The sequence below is a fragment of the Bombus bifarius genome, unplaced genomic scaffold (assembly GCF_011952205.1).
Source record: "Bombus bifarius isolate JDL3187 unplaced genomic scaffold, Bbif_JDL3187 scf7180000007979, whole genome shotgun sequence".
Lineage (NCBI taxonomy): Eukaryota > Metazoa > Arthropoda > Insecta > Hymenoptera > Apidae > Bombus > Bombus bifarius.
The window spans coordinates 71,037-98,241 of NW_022884364.1; the positions used below are offsets into that span (position 1 = coordinate 71,037).

Sequence of the window (27,205 nt, forward strand, 5' to 3'; positions counted from 1 at the left end):
TCGTTGATCCGAGAGAATCTACTACATACATGTACGTACATACATAAGTGGTTGATCTATCAGATGTGCCGGGCTTTGGTAACGTGATGCTACTACGTTCTACTACGCGCTTCCTTACCCTATAATATAAAGTTTATACGAACATATTATATATTATAATATCTATTTATCGTAAATCATATATATCATAGGATGTGATATATTATATATTATAGCGTGATTTTATTATAATTGTTAAAATTTTATTTTATCGTTATCGATTAATTCGATCATAAAATAGAGGAATTTGTAAGGAAATGATAGTACCTGATAAAGCGAACATTTCGAAAATCATAAAATGAAGTTAGACGAATAACTAGAGTGAAAAACATAAATATTGCCAAAGATAGTCGCTTATCAATCATTTTCGTGTACAGACACCTTTTCAAGCAGCCTACTATCTAAGAAGTACATAACAAGTATACTAGCCAGTAATAGAAAAAACTACCGCAAAAAATGTAAACAAATAAAAAACAGTGTACCCATTTCTTATAATCTTTCATCCTGGTTTATCGCAAAAAGAGAGAGAGAAAGTGTAAAATATGTATAATATTTAGCTGAAAAACTTTTAGAGTTCATTAGTTACAGCTAAGTATAGCTTTTGTCCTTTATTTTATAAAATGAAAATTATTTTCATGAAACACATTAATGGAGAAAGGAAATAAAAAGAATATCTTTGGAAATCTATGTAAAATATACATGAATTAATATAATGGGTACTCGAAGCGAGAAATGGATCAAACTACGATATATATGTATCATAGACATACACATATATATCTCTATATGTATATATATATATTGTTCCTAATATCTCAAAGAGCTTTGATAGAACATTGTCGAACGTGTTCAGTTTCGGAACTCTTGTATAGATATGCAATCCCTAGGTAATGTTCGAAACCCTTACAATTCTAGTATATCTATGAATTACATTACAACTCCCTTGTATCTAACAAGGTTATACTTTAGGATTAGATCAGGATTAGATTTAACGTAACAGAATCCGAGACGAATCCGCTGAATATATACCAATAAATTTTAATTAACGGTTACGTCACACAGATACAACAACATCTGTATTTTAAGATGCATGTATAATACATTTCCTGAAATTTAATTTAATCAACAAGTTGATTACGAGGGTGACAAAGTGAATTCAATAATTTAAATAAATAATATTTTTTACATAATTCTAAATACCCGTAAGAATCATAAAAATTTGCGCGTAGATAATTTTACATATTTTTTAAAATAAAATAACTTGTTTTTAGAACAATACAAGAGGAATGGAAATCGTATATGAATAGATACGATTAAAATACGAAGCAATTCGCAATCAGAAACGAATAACTGGCATAACGTCTCCGCTACAATAAAACTTTAATCCGATTTCGTGGCTGATGAATACGTTCGGCAGCTAACTATGAATCGAGACGATAAATGTTTCAACGCTTCGACTCTCCGAGTCGACTTCGCTGGATGACATTTACACACAATGGTGGCTCTTATCGAAATTATGCCTAACACGTTAGTTGGCATGTGAATTTGATATTCTTTGTCACACATTATTGAAATACTGTCGCTTATTTCGCTATAGTATATCGTAATACATGATATAATATACAGAATGTGCCAAGTTTTTTTCCACAAAACGATTTCGCTACGTTCAAGAAATAAAAAAAGTAGGAAAAAATATCGAATTAATTCACATATAAGCTCATGAACGTTTTATTGAAAAATTATTGATATTGGATTGGTTTTTTGTTCGATGAAACGAAGAAACAGATTGACGATATTTTGTTCGGTTTTAAACTGCTGCGCGTTCTTATAAAATGTAGGATTAATACCTATGAGAAACTGAATTTATACTGCATATATTACAAATTTTTTTATCGATTTCCTTTAATTTCAACAAACGTATTACCAATTCTTTATATTCGTCTCCGACATGGGTACATTAATTCTTGGCCGACAAACTTTTCCCTATAAATCCGTTAACGTGATATCGAAATACCAAATAATCGATTCAGTTTCTATTAATACGTTGTTACGATTTCTACTATCACCGTCACTTGTACACCTTTCATTTACATTTAGTGAATTTATCGTATTCTGTACACTCACATGTTCTACATCTCTCATTCTCGCTTCTCGCGTTCTTGTATGCTGCTTACACGAAGTACTTACAATATTGCGTATTGTCGACTGTAGCATTTAAATTCTGTTATGCAATTTATCAGAAATTAATCTATCTATGGCAACTGTCCTGTTGCACCCTACGATGCTTTTCCTTCCGCCGATTATTTGCATCAAACATACCCTGATTCCAAAAATGGATCTTGCTCCGATCTCGCTTCTGATGCCATTACGATTATATCATCGTTACTCGTACTCCTTTTGTTTACAATCGTATGCAAAATTACATATAAGTATAATGAACACCAAGACTGTTTTCCCTGTGTAATCAATATTTTGAATGTCGTCAAAAAATGGACATTGTATACGATGATCGCTACATATTTTTAACAATATAAAAAAAAAAAACCTAAAATATATTGAATCATCTATGCCGTCCTCCATAATTAAAATTTCCTATCTAGAATGTTTCATTGTTCAAGATATCTCTACATATAATTGGTAATAGAAGGTTAATTTAGTAATAAAATAATTTTACTGACGTATCAATTGAATCGTATTTCTTCGATCCGAAGATATTTTTCAACGTGTCGGCTCACATCGTTAATTTGCGAACCGACTATCTCTGCGAAGCAGAATACGAAAGAGACGGGACATTATTAAATTCATCACGCGCAAGTGGCCAAACAAACGAGATTAATGCTTTATTCGATTGTAGGGAATGAATAAAGCATCAGCGCTGAAACGTGATCAATTTTTCAGAAATTCATAATTTTCCTGCTGTAACTTGTTTCCTTCTATGATCGAATTTATGATTTAAATCGATGAACCGATGACGAAATGACATACGAGCCAAGATACAGCTGTGGATTTATCCATAGAAGAGATTCACGTTGATCCTTTCGTTTCGCGAATAAATCCAGATTAATATTAACATCTTCTGACGTGCGTTTATAAGATGTAAAAATTTGAATGACGATGTCATTATCGCGCCATCGGAGTATATGAATTTTTCATCGGATGATACCTCGTTATTGATCCGTCAAATCGGTGTTTAATTCTCATGCAAAATATTATTGTTATTTTAATATAATGCACATTAAGAATACGTAGGTTGCATATTTCATATATATTAATTTGTGCGAATTGTTATATTAAATTATATTATATTACAATTTAAACATGTATCCAAATATATGTTTCCAATTTAATTACTATTTTGAAATATTTTAATATCCATCAAATATACATATTTGCGAGCATTAACATTTTACAAAACCATTACACGTATCTGATTTAAATCGGATTAAATAATAACTGGTATATTGACAAAATTTCAGGTTAAATACATCTAATGTGATTAGAACTCATTGTACGAGTATAAATTTCATTTTTACTTAAAACTCGTATTATATAGTTTTACTATTTATAAATCTGCATAAGAAGATCGATGCAATATTTATACAATAAATCACGAAAATATTTGGACATTAACCAACCATTTTTACGATTATATGACACTGCCACCGTAAACGAGACTTTTCTAGTTCTTCAAACCGAGGAAACATTTTTTAATTTAAGACAAAAACGTCGCCGCTTCTTTCACCTTTTTGTTTTATCCGCAACCGGTGTACCGAGTTCAGAAGACCGCGGAAGGGAACAATTAAAACTTCTGGTTAAAATAGCATAGTCGTCGACGTCACTTGGGCAAACTGAATTCTTTGGCCGGCGGGAAAAGTTTTCTTTGGCTAGAGAAACACAACACGTTTAAAACTTTACACGATGATTTAAAATACTTCTCACGGTTACTTTTAAAGACCATTTAGGTCTAATATATTCGTATCGTGTACAATGTTTGCTTAGTATCTCACTCTTGGCAAATTTTTAGATTTCGTTCAGATAATGTGATAATGTGTTTACAAAATAAATACGAAAAACGTACGCAAAAAAATATATATATATCTTGCCTATGGTCTCGAAAAAATTGTTGAAACTATTCAATAGTTGAAAACTTCCTCTCGGCGTATTTAAAAATAAACAAAGTTCTAAAAATAAAAAAAATATTTTTATACCACTTTGCTGATAATCTTCTATAAAAACAAATATTCACATGGATATACAAAAGGTTATTTATAACCTTTTTTTTACATTTATGAGAAATTTAAAGCAACACGCAAAAATATAGATAGATATAGTATAATATTTATAATATTTTAGTACTGTAGTATAGTGAAATATTCAGTGTAACATTCAGTAGACGAAATAAATCTTGCCTGCGCCCTGCTCTTTAGTCATGTCCGTAAAAATACGCATTTGCATAAATATCTGCAGTTTATTTATAGCATCTTGCAAATCTATGTGCCTGTAATATGTACCTATTGATCCTCTTTTATGAAGAAAGATATATACCCATCTTCGAAGCGGCAATACTTCAATCAACCGAAAGAAATGAAGCACAAAAATAGAAAAAGAATTTAAAAATTAGTGGTAGTCAAGCCTTATTCGCAATTCGAGGGGTTAACAGTGACATTGGAAGAGCCGAGCGAAATGTCGGCTGTCCTAACGTGACTTTCAGAAAGCGAGGAAAAAGGATACGGTCGCGAAGCCTTAGAAAATTTGCCCCGTAACGAAGCTTTGTGCCGATCCAATCGTCGGTTTCGCCGAGTGCAATTTTTCCCTGGCCACCGGAGCCTCGACTGGCTCGGTTTGCCTCGCCCTCACCTCGACAGACTCGTCGAAAATGTAATCGTCTTTCCACGGCCGCTTAATTCGCTGGTCGGGTTGTCCGCAACGTAGAGGAAAAAAAAAAGACAAGGTAACCCAAAACCTACGGGATCCGATTCGATCGGATTCCACGTTCCGACTTACGCGTGTGAATACTCTGGCTGTTTCGTTTTCCTGCGCTCTAGACGCCGTTTTCAGAATTTTTCGCGTAAATTAATCCAACCGTGACCGCTCCTATCTTTTTATTCCTTTCGCGTGGCTCGATTTTTTGAGCGATAGATTTTAGCGAACGATCCAGGGATCCCCACTTCCGGAGACCGAGTCACGACGTACGATTTGTACGGACTTCGGATGGCCTTCCAAAAAGCACTAGCCACCGACATCCATTGATTCTTCTACAGTCGAATTGAATAGAGTGCCAGCGTCCCGGTCGCGTCCTGGTCGGTCTGTATTCCAGGGAAGCATGCAATTGTTTGCGGGAATTTTCGTGTTCGCTCGACGAAGAACTAGTGAAATTTTGCACGTGTCGTTGGCATGTTTTTACGACAAGCTAGGAATGACAGAATGTACTTCTGCAGTTACTTTGGAACGTTCCAGTAACTTCTCGTTCTCTGGTTTCATTTTGAAATTTCCTCGAACTTCTTTTCTAAATGTAATAAAATATTTTGGAAATGCCAATTTCTATGTTATGAAACCATAGTAAAATAATCGGTGTTAACAATCACATTTTTTACATGAAAACGATTTAAATATTACGAAACTACCCTCTTACCTAATTTGTATATATATTTATAGTTGTATATGTATTTTTGTTACCATCTTGAAAATTTCAAAAATATTAATTGCCATCAGGTATTCTTACTATTTTCTAGAAAATCTCCTAGATTTATCATATACGTGCATACATGTATTTAAAAGGTTGATCTTTTTAATTATGTCACATTAAAATAGTTCTCTGTAATAATCCAAATGGAAAATGTAGAAAAATTGGCTTATTATATTTTCCTACCTTCAATGTTGTCTGTAGAGCGATGTAGAGAATAAATTTATTTCATTTTCTGATTTTCAGTGGTCGAAGAAAATCCTGTTACACAAAGCAAAACACACGAGGAGGGAAATGTTGATAGCCTTGATGACGAGTCAGGTAATATATCTTTTTAGACAGATAACAAAGAAGATATTGCTTACCACCTTTCTATAACGAAATTGCTTGTGGTATTTGTAAATACGAACTATTGTATCAAATATATTATTACAGAGGAAGATGAAGAGAACGCATCGCAAACACATTCTTCAGTTGTAGAAACTGATTTCAAATTTTCTGACTTCATCTACAGGTAAGACAATTAATAAATGAGACATTGACTATGAAAAATGGACAAACCCAAATATCCGATAAATTGAGCAATTCATCAGTTCTTTTCTGATATTAGTTTTATATTATTGTATATTATATGTTATTTAATTTTACATATTATTCGCTTTATCGTCCAAAATATATACGAAAATGTACAGTATATTCAATCTAATAACTGATTTCGTTATATTATTATCGTTTGACTTGGAAAATACGAATGCCTCCAAATTTTTATGTGTAATACAGTTCATTGGGATAAATTAATGCCATAAATTGATATTCAGAAAAGGGATACGACTTACAATTAATCCACTTCTCCTCTCAATGCCTTAAATTTGATTTTGTAGCATATACTAAAGATTTTAGTTTCGATTTTTATATTTTGTTTAAGATTTGCCAATGTAAAAATCGTGAGAGCAATGTTGGTTCTGCTGCAGCAATTTGACAAAAATACAAACGAAGTGAATCATTACATTACCAAGATGCTTCATCGAATAGCCTGGGATTGCAAAATGCCAGGACTCATATTCCAAGCGTCAATATTCCGTGTTTTCCAGAGAATTCTTGAGTCTAAGTATGGCGGCCACAAGGTAATTATTTATATTCATATTTTCATTTTCTTAACTCTAAGTTTCATTCTTTGAAAACACAATGTAACTTGTAGAATTAATGGCTTGATCGTCTGATGTTATAGATGAAATACTCGTACAAAATATATATTTAAATGGTACAAGATTATGTATATATGAAAAATTAAATATTATCACTGCAACAAAAATATTTAAGTTTAAGATTGTGGGCATATTTGGAAAAAAAAACAGGAAATATTTTATTTCCCAACAAAAATTTTGTTTAACTATCATTATTCCCAAAATATACTATCTTCCATTTTTAATTATTATATCTTTGTAACTGCATCAATATGTCAACTTACATTCCTTCTTTCATTATACCAATAATTACTTGTAACAATGAACAACCAAATAAACCGGTGACCATCAAATACGGTTCTATATGAAAAGTAAAAGAATGTTTTATAAAATTCATAAACAATAGCTAGTCGAATGAAACTTATGTGATCAGATTTTCAACAAAAATTCGCTCAATGAAACGTTCAAGCATTAAATGCATATACGTATAAAAACACATAGAATTTAGTATAAACAAAAACACTTGGTCCCACCCCTACTAAACTTTTTATATTAAGATAACAATACAGTCCAAATCGTGATTGGAATTTCCAAACTATTCAACAAAGTACCTATAATTTTCTATTGAATTCGTAGCACGAATGCAATTTTTCTCTTAACTTAAAGAATTTTATCGTCGAATTTACATGTCTGCCATGGTATCTAATAGCCACCGGAAGTATGCTTGTCTCGAGTCACGAAAGCTGAGTCCTCTTTGCAGGAACTCCAAAAGTTCGCAGTCTTCATAATCCGACGTTTCATCGAAGTCGCGCAAAAGAACCGGAAAGCGTATATGGAACTGCTCTTCTGGAAGACCACTCGTGACGCGACCGAGGTCGTCGAGGGTTACAACGCGGAAACGGATAACAAGAAAGTTCCGCGCAGCCTCTGGACCGAAACCCAGGAGGACGAGTTACGCACTCTCTTTATGGAACATCAGACTAACAAGTATCCCCAAGGTACGTTGCTCGTCCTACCTTTCGCTAAATCCTATGATTTACGAGTCTTCTTTAACGCACAACTTTGCCGGATATTTTTGAATTTGCCAGGGCAGACGATTAGCTATATCCCGTTCTAGTTTGCTAGCGATTGAATAAAATATTCTATCAGGGGAAAGATCTCTCTGCTTTCAGGAAGCATTAATACATAATGTATGTGCTTCAAAGAATGTTTATTGGACATTCTAAATGGAATACTTAATGAAGGGAATTCTAATGAATATATGTATCCGTACATTCTTTCATATCTTGCACTGGCTAAATTCACTGTCTTTAAAGAAGTCAGTCAGCGAATAATTAATAGGGAAAAACCGACCAAGTAGGTAAGAGTGTATGATTTAGAAATACGGGTTACGTTATTAGACCGCAAATGTTCTGGCATTTATAGTGTATTTAAAGTATGGATCACTATCTTGACAAAACTTATTAATTAAATAATATATTACAATACAGATTTGTAGGATATTTTAACTTGTTACCATAGATAAGACGATATAATAACGATATATGTTCTATATATCCCTTCATTTAATATTGAAATTACTTAAAAGATTACCTGTGTTGTTTCAGTCAGGATGACATTATTTTAACACGAGTGATCCTTGATACCGAAATTGGTAGATGCTAGAGAGAATTGTCGGTAATATTGAATTACTGATAACAACGTCTTCATTTATCAGCTAACCTAATCACGTACCCCGCGATGATCCAGTTATCCTTCCCTTCCTACAAATCAATTCAGGATAATATTGATTGGATATAAATAGCACCGATATTCATAGTTCTGGAACGTTTATTGAAATCCCCATGCACTATTAAAACGTGGTCCGGAAAATCAAATTTAATTAATTGCACCCGGAAATTGATTCTTATCAAGTCATGTAACATATATTTTATCGTCGTACATATTCTTTAAGAAGAAAGATGTTAGAAAACCATACAAAGTTTTGGATCGCTTGCTTAGTCAAAAAGGTGGAGGGTGAACTTGGACTTTGTAATGAAAAGTTAGGAAATGGATGTTGGAACCTCTATATATTTAAAATTAGTACACGTAACGATAATCAAATATCATAATTATTAGATTATATTTATTCGAATTGCTTTGACGATGCTTATCCTCATATTTAATCTTATATACTAATTAGGGAATCCTATGAGCTTGAATCTTGAACGAAATCGATGAGATTTTACAGTATATGAAGATAAGTCCGGATTGGAAAGTTTTAAAATTGGAGGTATACGTAGCTGCTAATTAAGTAAAAAAGAATGAAATATGTAAAGATAAGAAATAGCGAATTGTACCACCTTTTACTTTATTTTCTTTTATGAATCCTTGAGTGAACCCAAGGTTGAGAGTGAACCCAAACTTTTGAACGCGCAGTAGCGCATATAGTTCTATTCCTAAATTATGTATATCTTCATGTTTTATTCATTTAGATGTCGTCGATTGGATCTTAGAGCACATTAATCAAGAACGAACTCGTCGTGGTATCATGAAGAAGCTGAAAGAAATGTGCCTGATTGTTAATTCTAAGGTAAGCAATTTTTGTAGTCACTCATTACTATTACACTTTGTTTCACGTCTATTTATTTTGTATCATAAACTAATTTTAATTCTCAGGCGTTTAATAATAGAGAGTATTACTTTTCACACGTATGTGTTGCTACCTGTATGTATATATATTATAACAAATTCAAGATTTTAATAATAATCCTTCGATTAATAAAAAATTAGTGCTTAAACACGTATATGAATAACATCGATATTTAATACGAATAAAAATTTACTACAAAGTAGTAGGTTAAGCTTATCAAGAAAATATAAAAAAATCTGTTTCTAGAAGATATAATACCATAACACGCAAATTGATTTAAATCCCTCTCGCTTTATAGAATGAAAAAAAAAAAATGATTCTCCGGAAATTTGTCGTTTTAGCTGATATTTACATAGATATTGAAAAATTTTCAATACGTTTTATAGAGTTTTAAACAAATCGGTTTTTGACCTACTCTATATGGATGTTTTATATATCGTCAACTGCTTCCCTTCCTAATACAATATCTTCTGCACGGCGGAGATCACTCTCAGACATTTCTCCAAACTAAACGGAAAATGGGGGATGGAAAATCGTAAAGTTGGCGAAAACTGCCAACTACATAAAAAATATTAGCTATATTTGGCAAAGATTATTTTCATCATGATGTATGGAATCTGACGCACCCTACGACTATAATTCTCTGGGTCGTCAAAGAATAAATGCTTGCGCGTATCTTTTAGCTTCACTTTTTGCTGAATTTCCATTCGAAACTCCCATTTGTAGCGCAAAGAATCGAATTAAATCCGTAAGATAAAGTATAAAGCTAAATCGTACGTCTTCCCTGTTTTATGGTTTAAAATAATAAAAGGGAGTCAGTGACTTGCGTCTAAAAAAATTATTTCTTGCCACTCCATCGCTACGAAGTCAGTGACACGCGTGTGCGCTCGTTATCCCTTCGATAATCGATCAGATTTACGGGACACTTGCAACCCACGCGTTCTTTCAAAAACGTATTTGAAGAAGCAAAGTCGGCTAGCCGATCTCCCTTGAACGTAACACTGACAAGATCAATGATTTACGAGGAGCGCGAGAAAACGTAGGGTAGCTGAGGCTCGAAAATAAGTTTCTGGACTGGCGTCGGTGACAGGCAGAACATATGCAAAAAATGGAGCCAAAGAATTGCTGCAGCAACTGTAAATTCTCGGGAGACAATTTCTACGAGGAGCTTTCTGGAGACTCCTTTTCTTTCCGGCCTCCTGCTCGAAAAGGAGGTTTCTCCGTTCCTGCGTAGATCACGACTTCCGCTGTGCCAGCAAGACTTTTTTCCTCTTTGCGACTACTTCGTTCGGGGATGGATGTATCTCAAGATTTTCCCCCGTCAAGTATTCCTTTCCGGTATCTCCGCATACTATGGAAAGCTATCGCTTTGTTTGCGCTTTCCTATCCAACAACCGTATGAAGATTTTCGGGAGGAAGCTAGACACATAAATAGACGGCGGCTCCCTTAACTCTGAATGGATCGTCCGTATACGGCCCCTGCTGTCTCAGTCTCCGCCCTATTGGAATCGTTTCAAAAGTTGACAATTAATGTATTGAGGGTATACCTCGCGTTGCATTCAGCTTACAGAAAATTTATAGGAACCACATTTTGTACTATCGAACAGTACGTATTATTGGGTGCGTATATACACGCGCGTCGACATAATGCTCATTATTTCTTTGAAAATTCTCATTTGCGATCTTTCGTTCCTAGAAAAATTTATTTTCTTATAATCATTTGAATAATATTATGAAAATTTGCAAAACTCGTGGTAACATTTAATATTTCCAAAAAGGTATATTAATAATTTTTTTAATAAAAAATAAAGTACAAAGAAATTTTTGTAATTTCGACATCAGGGATTACGTGTGTACATATATCTGTTTCATTCTCAGAGACAATAATTAAAAATTTATATATTGTATAAATTAACTCTGATGAAAAGGATGCTGTACAATTATATTTCTTTACATTCGCTTAAAAATTTAATCACGTATTATTTTTAGCTGAAAATTTTTCGATTTACTCAGAAGTACTACTATAATATTTAATGTTTAATAAAATACAATCCTTCAATTAAGCTAAGATATTTATTGAATTCGTTCGAAGCCAAGTTCAATTGTGATATTCTTTTTCCTAGCTTGTTATGTTTAAATTGGTAAAAAATATGCAATGCTTTAATATACAAAAAATCAGTCGTATGAATCAGAGAGCGTGATTATTAATATATCGTAATTTCATCGACAATAATTTCCTGCGCTGTCGCTTTATAATTACAGACATAAAACGATTACAACGTTCTAGTAATCCGTCGGACTTAAGAGATATCTAGACTACAAAACACTATTCGAATTCATTCGTCTTAACGCCAATGCAGCGAAAACAATTTTAACAGCATTATTCTTTGACGGAGAGTTGTAATTCACTGGCGTCTTGAAAACGCGGCAATAAATTTTTCCCTTGCTTTCTTCAAATCGTGGCAGTAATATTAAAGTTTCCGTTCACGAGTTTCCATCGTGGCTTATTCGTTCGAGCGCGTTATTTCCCTTGCCACACTGCACCCTTTCGTACTATCGCTTTGTTTGTCCTTTTGCCCTGCGAGACACGTATAAACATTTGTGTCAAACGCTAAAGGAAGGCGAAGTACGCGCCGCGTAAACTTAACGTTCCGCTTTCTAAAATTCATAACGAGAATACAATTTAAGATTATTGAAACCTTGATAGTAGCACATAATTTTCATCATTTTCTTTTCTTTTCTTTCTTTTTTTGCCATTGAACCTTTAAGGAATTCACGCGTAGTCAATAAATATTGACAATGATATTGTCGATTCAGCTTGACGATACTCTAAATGGAAAATCAAGAAAGAACGTGCTTAATCATAATAATTTTTCCTTTAGAAACCATTATACGTATACGTATAAAACATAGGCATGATTTGGAGTTTGGAAATGATATTCACATCTGAATTGCTTCTAAACGATGGAACTGTTTATTTCAGTTACTTTAGAACGAACTGGGACGCAATTTCACAACTTCTGTAAAATGGTAGAAATTTTCTTGAAAAGATAGGATACAAATACGCAGGTATAACGTATTTCCCCATCCGTTGAGTAAAAGTTAGCGGTCACTGTGTAATACTTCACCACTGCACTGGTAGGAATTTCAAAGTTGAAATGCGATGCTCAACTTCAATCCGTTTTGCTCGTGCTCTGGCTCTCAGAAACGATGAGTATTCATCGTAACACGAAACGTGAATGTTCTTTCAGTTAACGCTATGAATATCGATTAAAAATATCGTACTTTGATCGCACATGGTCAATATAAGTCCATCTCCATGGCATATCTGTATGCTCGGATCGTAAAATTCCTAGATTTTTGTCGATATTCGACCTTAATTTCTCAATATCAATCGTACCGCTCACGAGCTGTTTTATAAATTAAAATAATTCTATTTTTTATGCTAGTACACTGCGAAATAGTACAAAGCATGCATTAAGGAAGAATGAGACGAAACGTTTTTTGGATTTTAATTAAAGTATGATATATTTCAAATCATCGTATTGCACGAATAATGAATACAGGTATTGTGTAGCTTTTGAAAGAACAATAAAGACCAAGAATGTAGTCACGACTTGCGACTAAATCATTTGAATGTACGGCTGTGACGAGAGTAGCGCAACCAGAGGGATAATAGTTCATTTTCAGCCGTCGCAACAATGGCTATAGAAAAGATTATTAGGGGATAAAAAGGCTTGTAAAAAATTAACAGCGAAACGCGTAGACGCGGCGATTTCAATGAGTTTTGTTATACTGATATTCGTTTCCCTCTTTCCGCGTGTCCTACTACCTTTTGAATAATCCTTTATGCGACAACTTTTCAAACTAGTTACAATACGATTTTAAGCAAAACCTTTTGAAACAAGTGACTACCGTTTCATGTATTATGTATTACATAGCCCGAAAACCAGAATTTTCCGAGCTTCAAAAAGTGCGAATGTAACGGTGAAACTTTGAAGAAAATTTACATGAAAATGTACGTTGAAATGAGATCCGCTATTTGCATGGACGTTAAATTCATACATAACACACTTTTAAACACGTTACTTGCTAATCGAATAAAGCACTGAAAAACTGTTCGCATACATTTTTTAATTATTTATTGCACTCATTAGAAACTTACGAATTTATTTATGCATGCTAGGGATAATTTTTTTTTCAAAAGATTGACATACCTCATTTTACAAAAAATATTATATTTATTTCCAAAATGAATCACAAGTATGATTGTTACTGTTGTTACTATTATAACGAGTAAAAATTAACATTTTAAGATACTTCTTTATTCAATGAATTAAATTAATTATTATAAATAATGTTCAATTTACCAGAGATTATATTAATATCGATTCCATCGCAATTAGCAGAATATCATATATGTTATTTTCAATACATAAGTGTAGTATCAAATGACACGTTGAAATTATTGATATGAATTTGAACAAATATTTCAATTATTTTTCTCTTTCTATCACGCTAATACATTTTCACTTGTTTGTTAAGGTAAACCGTCTAGTGCACTAATTAATATATAATCTTGCTATTATTAATTTATAATAGCAATCACGAATCTGATTTTTATGTATTCGAATTCAATATCGCTGGCAAACATAAGTTTAGACATTGTTTAACAATATGTTAGGGAAAAGATTTAAGGACTTTTCTTCCTGGCTCTTCCATATCGAATCTTTCATAGTTTATACCGAACTCGTTTGTTAGTAAGAAAATAGGCGATTTAACTCGATCCTCTTCGTTACATCCTTCTGTTTGTCGAAAAGCCATCGGACAACATCGCGGGGGAACACGTTATAGCGATAATCTTGAGACATTACCTGCTTTAAGACGGTAAAGGAACCTGCAAGCACGCGCGCCAAAGAGAAATAGAAGGAAAGTAAGAACGATGGATGGAGGTAAGGCGACGATATATCTGAGTACCGTTAAAACGGTATTACCCCACTTCGAAATTGACGATTAATCATAGGTGTGCACCCGCTGCTCCGCCAGGAGAGGAAGCTGATTGCCCTCATACCACTCATTCAGACGAGGACAAACTTGCCTGCTCAGGATATTATTGATTTCTTGACGGATTTTTACGAACAGATCCTTGTACAGCTGCCCTTTGAGAATTTAATGAGCGAGTGTTCTATCAACGTGATGTATGCATATTATAACGAGGAGGATATTGAGAATTAGTTAGGCTGATGGTATTGAATATCGTCTATGTTGAGTGATTTAAAGGTTTTGTTTTATAATTTCGATAGGAAATGTCGATATAAATGTACTTGTTTGATATTTACATAGTGGATATATGTATATTATTTTGTAGTATTTCTTTATTATTTTTTATTAAGAGCATTAAAAATTATATCTTCGTTTTAATAATTTCTTGAGATATAATGCCTGTTTCATTCATCTGATAATAAATAATATTATTATTTCGGAATATTTCGTACGTGACTTCAGCACTTTCCGATTATCATTTGCTAAATAATCAATGATAATAAAATTAATATCATATTTATTTAATCTTTCATACGGGAAAAAACGTTCGATCAAGGGTTATTAATAATTGAAGTAAAAACGAAATTAATTAATATTATTATACATTATGATATACTGTATCAAATTTTTCTGAATAATAACATTTTTATTCGACAATTAAATATTTAAGGAAGTAAATGTATGAAATTTATAAAACAATACAAAAACAATACAAACAAATTTAATTTGCCATAATCAAGCAATTTGTCATTAATTACGCTATTATAGCTTTACTTGAGTTTCGAGGAAAAAGGAGTAGTTTCGTTAATTTTACAAATCTGGTAATTAGTTGTTTCTTAGGAAATACACAGCTGTTAGGAGAAAATGGATTGATTGCTGTTTCACCCTTAGCGAGCGGCGATTGGATTACTTTGGATATTATTGATTCCCTAACAAATTCCTTCCAGAGGAATCTCCCGAAAGTTTATTTCACGTCAAATTAATTACTGCAATTGTTGTACTTTAAACTAAAAGCTACGTACAAATGATCTGGAGTTTAACTCATTTTTTAATTAATCGCAACTTTTGCAGCACTGTCGTATGTTTGATAAAATTATTTAACACATTTACATAATTACTTAATTTACATAAAACAAGTGTGAACAACAAGAGAGAGGACAATTAAACTTTCCATTTTAATCTAATCAATCTGTATGTAATTATTTCTTATATGCAAACATAAAAACAATAAAATAAATTAAAAATTGTTATATGCAACGTATACAATATTATATGCAAAAATTTTCACTTTAATCACTTATCGGAATAATTGCAAAATTGTTTAGTAGATTTGGTATTTTCTATCCTTCCATCAGCCTGCAATGTGCCCATTAACAAACTAATACAGACTAACAGAAATCAATTGCTGAGATTTCTGCTTGTTTAGGTTTCAACCTTGAAGAACATTTTCATAAGATGCTAAGACCACAGTGAAATGCGTATTTTTCTATAATTATAAACAATTATAAACAAGGTAATTTATTCTATTCTATAATTATTTATTCTATTCTATAAATTCTTTAATTCTATAATTATATTCTATTCTAGGTTTATTCTATAATTATAAACAAGGTAAACCTAATTGGCTTTATAACAATAATATTTACACGGATCTTTTTACACAGACCTTTTTACGTAGACTTTTTGTATAACTTACATAATTTCAAAACAGATCCATCGCTTACGATATAATTAAGCAGGCTCACGTCTTTTGTTTATCCCTATAAGTGAATCTAATCTGGCACTGGTATGAACTGCAAAAAATTAATAGTATTTTATAGCAGGATAAACACGAAATCGCACAAATGAACAGCAAGAAGCAGCGGAAAGCGAATGAAAAAAGGATGAAACGTATTATTGATTCGTCGACAAAATCCATGAAAGGGAGGCTCGTGAAAGCGTTTCATTTAAATAATTTCATGCGTGGATACCCTTCTCCCTTCAAAACTGAATGAGGGCAAGCTACAGCTGGCTGTTCATTTGACATTCATTTAGTCCGTGAAGTCGCGCGATGCGACGCGACGGCCATTTAGGACACCAACAAGGATCCCTGTCGAGGGTGAAACGTAATCGTTGGAAAACGAGCGTCGTATTTTTTCCCCTTTATCTCCTTTTAAGGGAACAGGGACTTAGGGTCAGGAATTAGACAGCAAGCATTCTCCGAGACCTCATTTGCACAATAAATAGCTGCTTACGTTGTTTTAGTATACCTACGAGTACATAATGTGGGTCTTATCAAACAAATGCAGAGATTGAAGGATTTGCAAAATCCCTATCCAGAAGTAATGCTTTCTCTGGATGAAATTTACTGTATCTTATCTTTTATTAATAATTAATTATCTGTTGCTACCATCGCTCACATTATTGCAGTTTTATGCAAAACAATCGACGAATGAGTTACTAGGATAGCCTCATTCATCTTTATGATATCCTATCAAATTCAAAAGTTTCTTCGTGTCTAATTCGCATATTTTTCTATTTAAATTACATATTTAGATGCCCTGATTTAACATTTCTAATCGTCGCATCGCATAAAAATATCCTTTCGAAGAAGTTTATTAATTAAAATTTTCTAATTATACGTATCGATAATCGATTATAACCAAATTAAAGTAGAAGTTGAAATTTTCATTTCTAATTCTAAATTATTGCAACGATTTAAAATAATATATATATTAGAGTAGTATGAAACGAATCGCAAAATTATACATATATGCAATAATAATAACAGTGGAACGTACAAATACAGACTGAAGTGCTTTCCATTATTGCCTTGTTTTCGAGGAAACCAATTTTGAAGAATCATTAAGTACGCGTGTAATTGACTGATCTGTGCTGCGACCTTTGCCGATGAAATTACGTGAATCAATAACGTAGCTTCAAAAATATCGAAAATCTTGGTAAAACGGAACGAAGAACTAATTATTGCGTGTTGTTCAATGTTAAAAACACAGCTAATGGTAAACATTCATGAATCCATCATGCGAAAAATGTAATTTTATATTTAATAGTAAAAACAATAATTCCTCTGTTGAGCGAATCAATAAATCAGCGATGAAATAAAAAATATTTATAAATGTGTGTAATATTTGTTGCTATCGATATTCTTAGCGGTCACAAACTGAAAAGTTAGATAAAGATATTTATTACACATATAATATAGAAACGTCTGAATCTCAAAGGAGTCATGTATAGGAACAACGGGAAAGTCGTGAATATTACGTCATTTTAATGCACATGTGCGAAAAGCGAACTCTTGTCACAAGCGTAAAAAATTCTTGAGGTGTCCGATCAGCCAGAATTATCAACAAGAATTACGTATAGGCATCAGAATTATTTACATTTTCTTGAGAGATGCCGCGGAATTGTTATGATCGTTAAACTCTTCTTCATACCACGGCTATGTTTTACACCTACAATATTACATTTCCAAGATACTTACATGCTTCCTTCGTCTCATGTTTCTTCTTCGAAACAACGCCACTCTGTCTTATTCCTGCTATTTTTATTTCTTGTAGCAATTTACTTTATATCTCGCTGCTATTTGCTATTTCTCGTAGCAAGCGCGCCTGTTCTCCTGCTTCAACGTAGCCACCGCTATAGTTCACATACTCGTACAATCGAATTTCTACTACATTCAACATCAACGCGTAGAAATTATATACAAATCATTTGTCGTATATTTGTACACTTATCGTTAAATCAGCTACCCATCAGCACGATATTTGTTTTTATGACAATTTATTGTTTATTATCCTCTGTTTCAACACCATTTAGGAGTTGAATTTCAAAAATTACTCAGACGCGTGTTTATTTATTTTTGATAAGGAGTTTGTTTGCCGGATTTCACTTTTTCAAGTTTAGCGACACGTGGGATATGGATATTCCCTAAATAAAAATTTGTTCACCTGTTTTACCCCTTTAGGGTTTATATTTACAAAGATCTTTTCAATCCTCGTGTCTATGTTATAAAAAAAAGCATATTGTTCAAATTTCACCTTTCACGTTTCTAAGCACAGTGATTTGGACTGAGCATTGATGGCGAAACAATCAGCTACTTTTGCATCTTGTATATGTAGCAGTGTGAATGTTAAACGCTCGAGTGCCAACTAGAAACTAGTATCACCACTGTGTGCGATGACAGTAAACCGCGAAACAAACTATGTATTGGTTATTTGCCTGGCGTTGTGCGTCATATGTTTACCAAATTTAAACATTTTGTATCATAACAGTAGGTGGTTGATGGTTGGGTAACAATGACAGAGTGCTCGTCGTTAGTAACTGACTACTGGGGTATCTGGCATGAGCGGCAGTAAACAATTATCGGAGGCACGGCACGGCTATGTAAGCTGCATCCGGTTATAAAAAGAACAGAACGTTATACATAAAATAGCTGGAAGAATTATTGGAACTTTCTCGTCATTTTTCAAGAAAATGCTGACGACTAGAACGCAATATGATAAAATGAATTTGATCTTGAATTTCGAGCAAAAAATATATATATATAAACCATACCTTTTTCATTTATATTTGTACTAAAATCGTCCCATGCATGATTGAACTATCAGTCTAACAACTATCATTACGAACGACATGACATAGAAGAACTTTGTTTCTCAACACGCGACAGCTGTAAGTGCGAAATCTTGTTACCATTTTCGGTCGTCATCGTTCAGCTCTGATATTTCTGGCATCTGTGAAATCTAACAAATATCATGACCTTCGTACAGTGTCTATTTCAGATAAATACTCACGTTGCAATTTAATTGTTGCCTTCATCGAATGATCATACAAATCTTCAACGATATCCAGCAAACTTCCTCATTCTCACTGTTATCTAAAAAGTTTCTTACTCATTCGTAATTACCGCAAAATTCATTAGCTAAAACTCTTTACGGAAGGACCGTATATAAACGAGCAACTTTTTACCTTAAAATTAAAAAAAAAAAAAAAACATTGTTTCAGACTATACGAAACGAGGTACAGAAGAGACTTCCAAAGGTATGGTCCGAGGACGAGATCAGTCAGCTTACGGAACTTTGGGAACAACTGAAGCAGGACGATGGTAATTTTTAATGAACAGTCGGCCTGTTGAATTTCATAAGTGATGAATATCTCAGAGATACAATATAATTTGGCGGGGAATGCGCGAGGTCTGGCTGACCGCGCCTTGAAACAGTTGAAGAATTTTGCGAATGTTCGTTCGGGAATTCATTAGCACCCGTGACGATTCTCGAAATTTAATTAAGCACCGAACATCGGTGACGGCTGGCTGCTGCTTGCAGCAATAATTCGGACTCCGTCGGGACGCCGAAGAATAATATCCTTTCAGACAGAAAGATTTTCACAAGTCTTGTAAAACTTGCTTCATTCTCGTGCGTTTACCCCGCTTCCCATGGTTTTAACGCTCAAAATTATTCTCAGCCCACCGTGCTCCATGAAAATTCCCGAAAATCAACTTCGTTCTTTTCTCTTTGAAACTTTGATAATATCATTTTTACCTCGACTACGTCCCGTGTAGAATTCTGGAATTTCATTTATCAAACTATTACATTTAAACGTATCACTATAGTCTATCGTTTTTCTCAATAATTCACTAGAGAAATGATACTATAACAAAGCGCAAGAAATAATAATAATAATTTGTGAACTAGTTTTATATATATTTACGTTAAGTATAATCACTCACGTGTAACAAAGTGCATCATTCGATGTTTTTATCACGTAGATTATGTACTCTCGTATGGACGAAAGCATCAATCTATCAAAGCTAAATAAAGCTGCAGTATTCTCAGTTGCTCTCAAATAATAGTTAGATATTATTTCAAAAACTTTCCCCAACAAATGAAACGTTTCATTCTCAAAGATACACACACATTATCTGAAACGAAGTAAATTATTTATTATGTAATATTTAGTATTTTAATAGAAATGGTATCTTACTCGGCTCTGGTTACATTACTTTTTAAATATTATCCAACTACGAACAAACATCCAATAATTTTATCGAAAGGTTCCATGTAATTTTCTAAGTTTGACCTGTTCCCTTGGCTTTCTATCGTATTGAATCAACATTTCATCCCCTCGAATAACGAATTAATACCAATACGATTTATGTTGTGTACATCCAGATCCCGTGGACTTGATCTTCAATGGGCTCACAATAAAGCGGCCGAAGCCAAAGATCAAGGAGAAGCTTTTGGAATTAGGATTGGCCACGGATCGCAAGGAGTTGCGCAAAAAGCGATCCAGAAAAAGCAACCACGGTAAGTGTTCACTTTCTCTTTTTCCGCGTTCACGTTCTATGGCCGGTTACCTCTGCCTCTTTTCCCAGCCTTTTCTCCGGTCTCGAGCGGCTCTGAAGCAGACCTTGTTCCGGCCAATCCTATCCCATTCCATTCGCATCTGTCTTTCTTACCATCCTTAGATGCTGCGACTATTCCCATTCGATCAGTTCTCCCTGCTAACACGATTGCCAGCGACTGCACGCTGTGAACTCGTTTTTGGATGGAGCAAGTGACGCTTGACGGTGAATTAAGGGAAGTGAGCAGCAGCTGAGATAAATATGGCGAGGAAACCAGAGACGAGATCAATTTGTACAAAATCCTCTTGTAGAAGTTTCTTTTCATTGGTTATGATTGGAAACATTTTTTTTTTATCGATAACATCAGAAGCAATAAGTTACAGAGATAGAGTATTTCTTTTTGTTTGACCTTTGGAAAGCTGCGATCGTTGAATTGAATTTCAAGTCGTAATATACAATAGGATACATCACGAAATACCCATAAGTAATGAAATCGTAAAAGATTGAAATGATCGACAGTGGAAATAAATTTGATAACGAGAGAAAGTTTAAGTAGGAAGATTGAGGCATTTCTACAATTTCCAGAATTCTAGTTGCACGATAAATACCACTTCCTTTCTCTTTTTCTCGATAGAATCATATATCTTTTGTATACATTATTTGATGAATTTTTTTAATTCTTCATAAAGGAATATTAAAATACTTACGTTTGTCAAAGATTAGTTTAAAAGAGAAATTTTAAACCTAGCAAACAAATACAAGACAACTACAATTCTGCATAGACCAATGCTGAGATAAATACAATATTACTTAGCAAGAAACAAGTAAATTGTACTTAGTATTATTATATCTTCCTATTCTTGTCTTATCTTTCATTTATCTTACCTCCGCCAAATGGAAATAACGATATCTTGTTATTACAACACTTATTCTTATCCTATTAAAATAACCCATTCAATGTGTACAATTGTTCAATCTATTTAAGAATTTATTTCCAACAACGGTTTCAAACAAAAATTTCAAACTACTAAAATAAGAATATCTTTTACACTTAGAATATCTTTTACATTTTCATGAACGGATCATGATCAATTACATGCCAAATGAACACACATTTAACTGGTTCCACGAGGCATGCAAGAATATGTACGCAGAAGGTACGGTTGAAATAATATTTGCGTTTCTAGTTCGGAGTTCTGCAGAAGCGGCAAAGCGGTTCATAACAGAATCGTTGCAGAATACAAATTCTGTTATTTAATATCGAAAAACGCGAATTCCAGTCGTGGTTTTCCTGCTCCCATGCCAATATCACTCGTCCCTGTTCCCCATTACGCCGCAAGGAATTTCATATTTATCATTGTTATTGTTTTTCTGTTTCCCTCCACGTCCGCTTATTTGTATTCAATGTACTACGATAGATCGCATTCTAGATATATAAGGTTAGGAGATGAAGTATAAAAGCAAACTTTTGTCTCGGCTTACGTGCTATTGAAACGACGTTTCCTCGCCTCTATCTCATCGCCTCTTCCTCAAATAAGATTTCGCAAGCCGGAACACCCGGTATGTTTCCCGATGCTACGGTGGATCTTAATATCGCATGTGCGCCGATCGAAACACTTTAGGAACGCACGTGAAGACAGGAAATATTCTTGATTTGCTGGAAGATCGACACTTCTGAAAAGATGTTGAAGTATCTGTAGAAATTATCTACCTCTAAAGTTGTTTATATTTTTTTTTTAAAGTTTCTAATGGCGAATATTATTGCTTTTAATTTTTTCTTTAATTCGTATTAATAAAATTAAATCAATAAAAATCATAATGTTTGTCATTTTACGTGTATCTTCTAGTGAATTTTTTTTTGTACGTTTCGAAAAATACGAAAAATGTACGTCCGTGTTCTCGCGCTGTTCACAATCCATGGCTCGTAATAGTAGGCAAAAATTTTAAGCATTTTTTATAACAAATCACATGAACAATGTTTTATTGATCGTGAATACTTGAAAGATCTTCGAAACCTAGGGGATCAGCAGTTAAATTGTAAAGGAAAAAGGTACAGTACACGGTGATGTAATTAACATCTTCTCTGTCTGTATCTAAGAGTAATCGTACAAAATCTCAAATCGATACATGTCAGGCCTATAGCAAATTGATTACATGTTCATTTTCCACCATGCTCGTGCAAGCTCCTTTTCTTTGCGATTGTACTTCACGAGCGACGCACAACGAGATCGATTCATTTATTACTTCCACGTTCATTTTGTGTTAATTCGGCGAACGTTTAAATTTCTTCGAATTTCATTAAAGTTAATGAACTTCGCCGAGCTTTGGAAATTTGAACTTCCAAAGTTCGAAAATTACAATGTTACAGGAATATCATCTGTTTTCGCCACAATGTAATACAATATTCAAGTTTCAATTTCTTTTTCTAAGATTAAAACTATGGAAATATCAACGAGTATATCTTGTTTTGGATAGTTGCTTGAATATTTTAAGAACTCGCTGCAGCGCAATACGCGGATATGTAACGTAGTTGTCTATGGTCTTAACTCGAGTATCGTAGATTCAAACTTCTTGTACTCCTCCGACTTTATGATGCATTGATTCACTATCGAAAGACAGAAAGAATTTTCAAATTTTCAGAATCTTAATTAAGATTCTATTTCCTCCCTACCATTTTAATATATTTCCTAATATTCTCTTTCGGTTCCTATTACTATTGTGCGTTCTATCGTTTTCCTTAAATTGCTATATTACTTTGAGATAAGATATCGCAAAATAATAAATTTGTATACGGATTAAATAAACGCGGTTGCAAAAGCGAATTAACAAACAGCTTAAAGAAATTAAGACGAAATCTTAATTTTTTCAGGAAACGAGTAAACAAAAAGATATTAATCTAGAAATATTGAACAATATATTTCTTGACTAATCACGATTATGGTAACAGATTAACGCACATAGATCTATATTTTTATGCAACTTGACTTTCGTATCATGAATGTATGTATTTGAAATACATTTTTCGCAAATGCCTGGAACCGAGAGAAGCTATATCGAAAAACGTTTATATTCATTTCCCGTTACTTTGTAAAAAGGTAAATCGTCGTGGGAAACGCAGTCTGCCAGTAATTCCGACGAGGATGAAAGTAGCGACGAAGAAGCTGGGAAATCCTCGAGCAATAGGAACGTGGCTCCCAATACACCAACGAACAAGGGAAAGAAGAAAAATGCGAAAAAACAGCCAACGATGGTTTACACGGATGCACAATTATCCGGACTCTTGAAGGATGTCATCGAAAAAAGTGAGTAATACCGTATCACTCCCTCTTTCGTCGATTTTACACAGTATGGTCTCAGTGATTTATGAGAATAAAATTCAAGGTAGATACTTGGAACATTATTTCGAGGGCGCGAAAGGGCAGAATGATCTGCAGTGGTCGTTCAAGAGTGAAAAGAAATAAAATGGGAAAAGTAATGATTTGTCAAAGAAACCCCTGTTTGCGGTACAAATGTAGCACGCGAAATACCAGTTTATCCCCATGGATTTTGGCAAAGACATGGTTACAGAACGACCCTGTAGTTCTTTTATGTCGAACCAATGTGCTTGTCATCTATCAGAATACCATTGCTTTCAGGCAGCGACACAGGTTTCAATGACACTTGGGGCAAAATTAATCTCTTCAACTTTCGTCTATTTTATCACATGATTTACATTTAAAGTTTCTTCAAAGATTCAACAGTTTTACTGAAAAGATCTCTTGTAAGAAAAGATTTCCAGACAAGAATTGAAGATAAAGTTACATATTGATTTATAAAATCTTAATCGAAATATTGCAATCGAGAGAACGAGAAATTAATAGATTGAAAAAAATGGTTGAGTTATTCATGCGCAAAAGTAATAAACTAATTTACTGCACGAGTTCATTGTTTATTATTATCTAGGAAAAGTTCTAGTGTTATATCCAACATATTTATTCGAATTATCAATATGAAAATAAATTGTTCTTATAATTTATTTCAAATTCTTTGTATTACTAATATACTCATTCTTATAGAAAAACGTAATAACAGACATTTTGATAAATCAGATATGAGCGACGCTCTAGAATGGATCAAGGAATCCCTACTAGATGTCCTGGACGATCGAGACGAGGAAAGCTGCGAAGGTATCCCCTTAGTCCCGCTGACAGATTATTCGTCTGCTGCGATGGATTCACCGAGCTTCCAGAAGCTTATTCGAGCTATGGGATTCACACCTCCTGCTGATGAACAAGAATCTTATTGGCGCATACCATCTAATATGCCTAGATCGATGATTCAGAAGCGCTGTAATCTTATCGAGTCTTCGTTGGCAGGAAACTTCATTGCCGAAGGTATTATGTCTTTTCTCTTTTGTATACATAACTATTTATAGAAAATAAGAACACTTTTGATTTGTATAATGATGTAGGATTAAACATTTTATTCTTTAAGGAAAGAAAATGGACGTGTTATTGTTAGAAGGAAGAAACTGTTTAATGTGACTAATAGAAATTTTTAGTAACAATTATATAAAAATAGAAGTTATAAAAATATGATATTATAATAAGTATTGTATGAAATAATAAATTCATTCAGTCATTAATACGATTTTCAATATCTGCAAATATTTTGAAATTGAAATTTAAACGATAGATTGTGTGTACATATGTGGCTAATCTCTTCGTTTTCTAAGTTTCCCAAGCAACGAAACAATATTTTCAATTACTTTTATCAATTTTCATTCGGTACGATTAAAATTCTATATATCATTAAATCTAATAATGATTATATACTTTTAAGATGAATGTGAATACGCGTGTAATAGATTACTATACACTACATTTGTTTAATATTTCCTTTTGTATTTTATAATCAGAAGCAACATCGGCGAAGGTGGAATCTGATAACGATAGAAACAGTGAAAGCGATGATGAAGACGTTTTAGAAAATATTAAAAAATATTTCACCTCTAAAGGTACGTAATTTTCATAAATTTGCTTACAATGTTTAATACTAATACTTTATCGTACGGTACATAAAAATATATTTATTAAAATAATATTTACATATGGGATTTTTATTTATTATTATGTAATTCTAAAATATTTTACGTTTAACTGATTTATAACATGCTTAACATGATTCTAACTGTTTTTATTCTCTCTTACATCTTAATCTAATTTTTATTATAATTTATATAATTTAATAATAGGATATACTTATAACGTAATAATGGAGTACCTACTGTCTCTCAAAAATTTTTCTAAACATATGTGCATTTTTTAAAGATATCTGTAAAATTAAGTAACGTTGACTATCAGCCGTTAAATACTTTGTTGTATATTTTTAGCTGAGCCACAACCATCAACTTCCCGCGATTCTGATATGGAAACTAACGTTCATTCTATGCCGAAGCCATTGAAAAAGACCACAATTCTCTCATCACCGACTGAATGTGATGATGTAGAAATAGAGGAAGCAAAAGCAAATGACTCGCAGCCAGTCGGTACGTATTTTTACATTCCAACGAGACAACTATGTTGAGGGGACCTTCCTCTGCCCTCTGTTGAGGGAATCAGTTAAACATTTTGAACTTCAGAGATTTACCAGCAAATCTATTCAGCAATTGATCAATATCTCAACCAAATCAAATCTAATATTCTCCATTAATTGTAGAAAAATCAAAATCTGGAAAGAGAAAGTTTGATGGACGTATTATTGCATTCGATGATTCGTCTGACTCTGAATTGGAAATAAAGACCAATGCTGATGATGCTGAAGTGGCTGAAGGTAGAAAGAAAACTAACAGCTGTATAAAATGAGAAATATAGGAAATGTTATATTCTATTTTATAATTATTCGTTATTTGTAAATTTATAGTAGGTGACGGGAAAAGACCTCGATCCGATGACGAGAAAAATGATAGCGTGAAAAAACGTCGTCTGCTAGATAGCGACGAGGAAGAGGAGCCACTAACGTCTCAAGCTACCAGGCAGAAAAGCATTAAAACGATAATTAGTGACGACGAGGAAGAACCAGCGCAAAACCAACGTAATCAACACAGGTCAACTCATAGAATAATTAGCGACGATGAAGATTAATCGAAGAGAAGACTCTCGTACCTTTCAATATTTCTATTTCACTCTTTGCTATGTGTTTTTATAATTTGTAAAAATAAAGGCAACCTACCCTCCACCATAACATTGCACATATTTTTATTCCCTGCATTAAAAGGAATGTAAAGATTATTTTATATTTAA

At 33.3% G+C, this 27,205-nt stretch overlaps 1 protein-coding gene across 1 annotated transcript; it reads left to right on the top strand.

The window, feature by feature from the left end:
* On the top strand, positions 1–27,146 carry LOC117204677 (protein timeless homolog; the record flags this gene model as incomplete). The annotated part of the gene is made up of 14 exons (XM_033442302.1): positions 1–31; positions 5,969–6,043; positions 6,158–6,236; positions 6,648–6,846; positions 7,667–7,904; positions 9,381–9,478; positions 19,586–19,685; positions 20,752–20,886; positions 24,020–24,226; positions 25,013–25,297; positions 25,822–25,920; positions 26,296–26,451; positions 26,622–26,735; positions 26,826–27,146. Coding segments are annotated over 14 exons (2,037 nt in total), but the record flags the coding sequence as incomplete, so codon positions are not given.
* Positions 27,147–27,205: the final 59 nt, after the last annotated feature.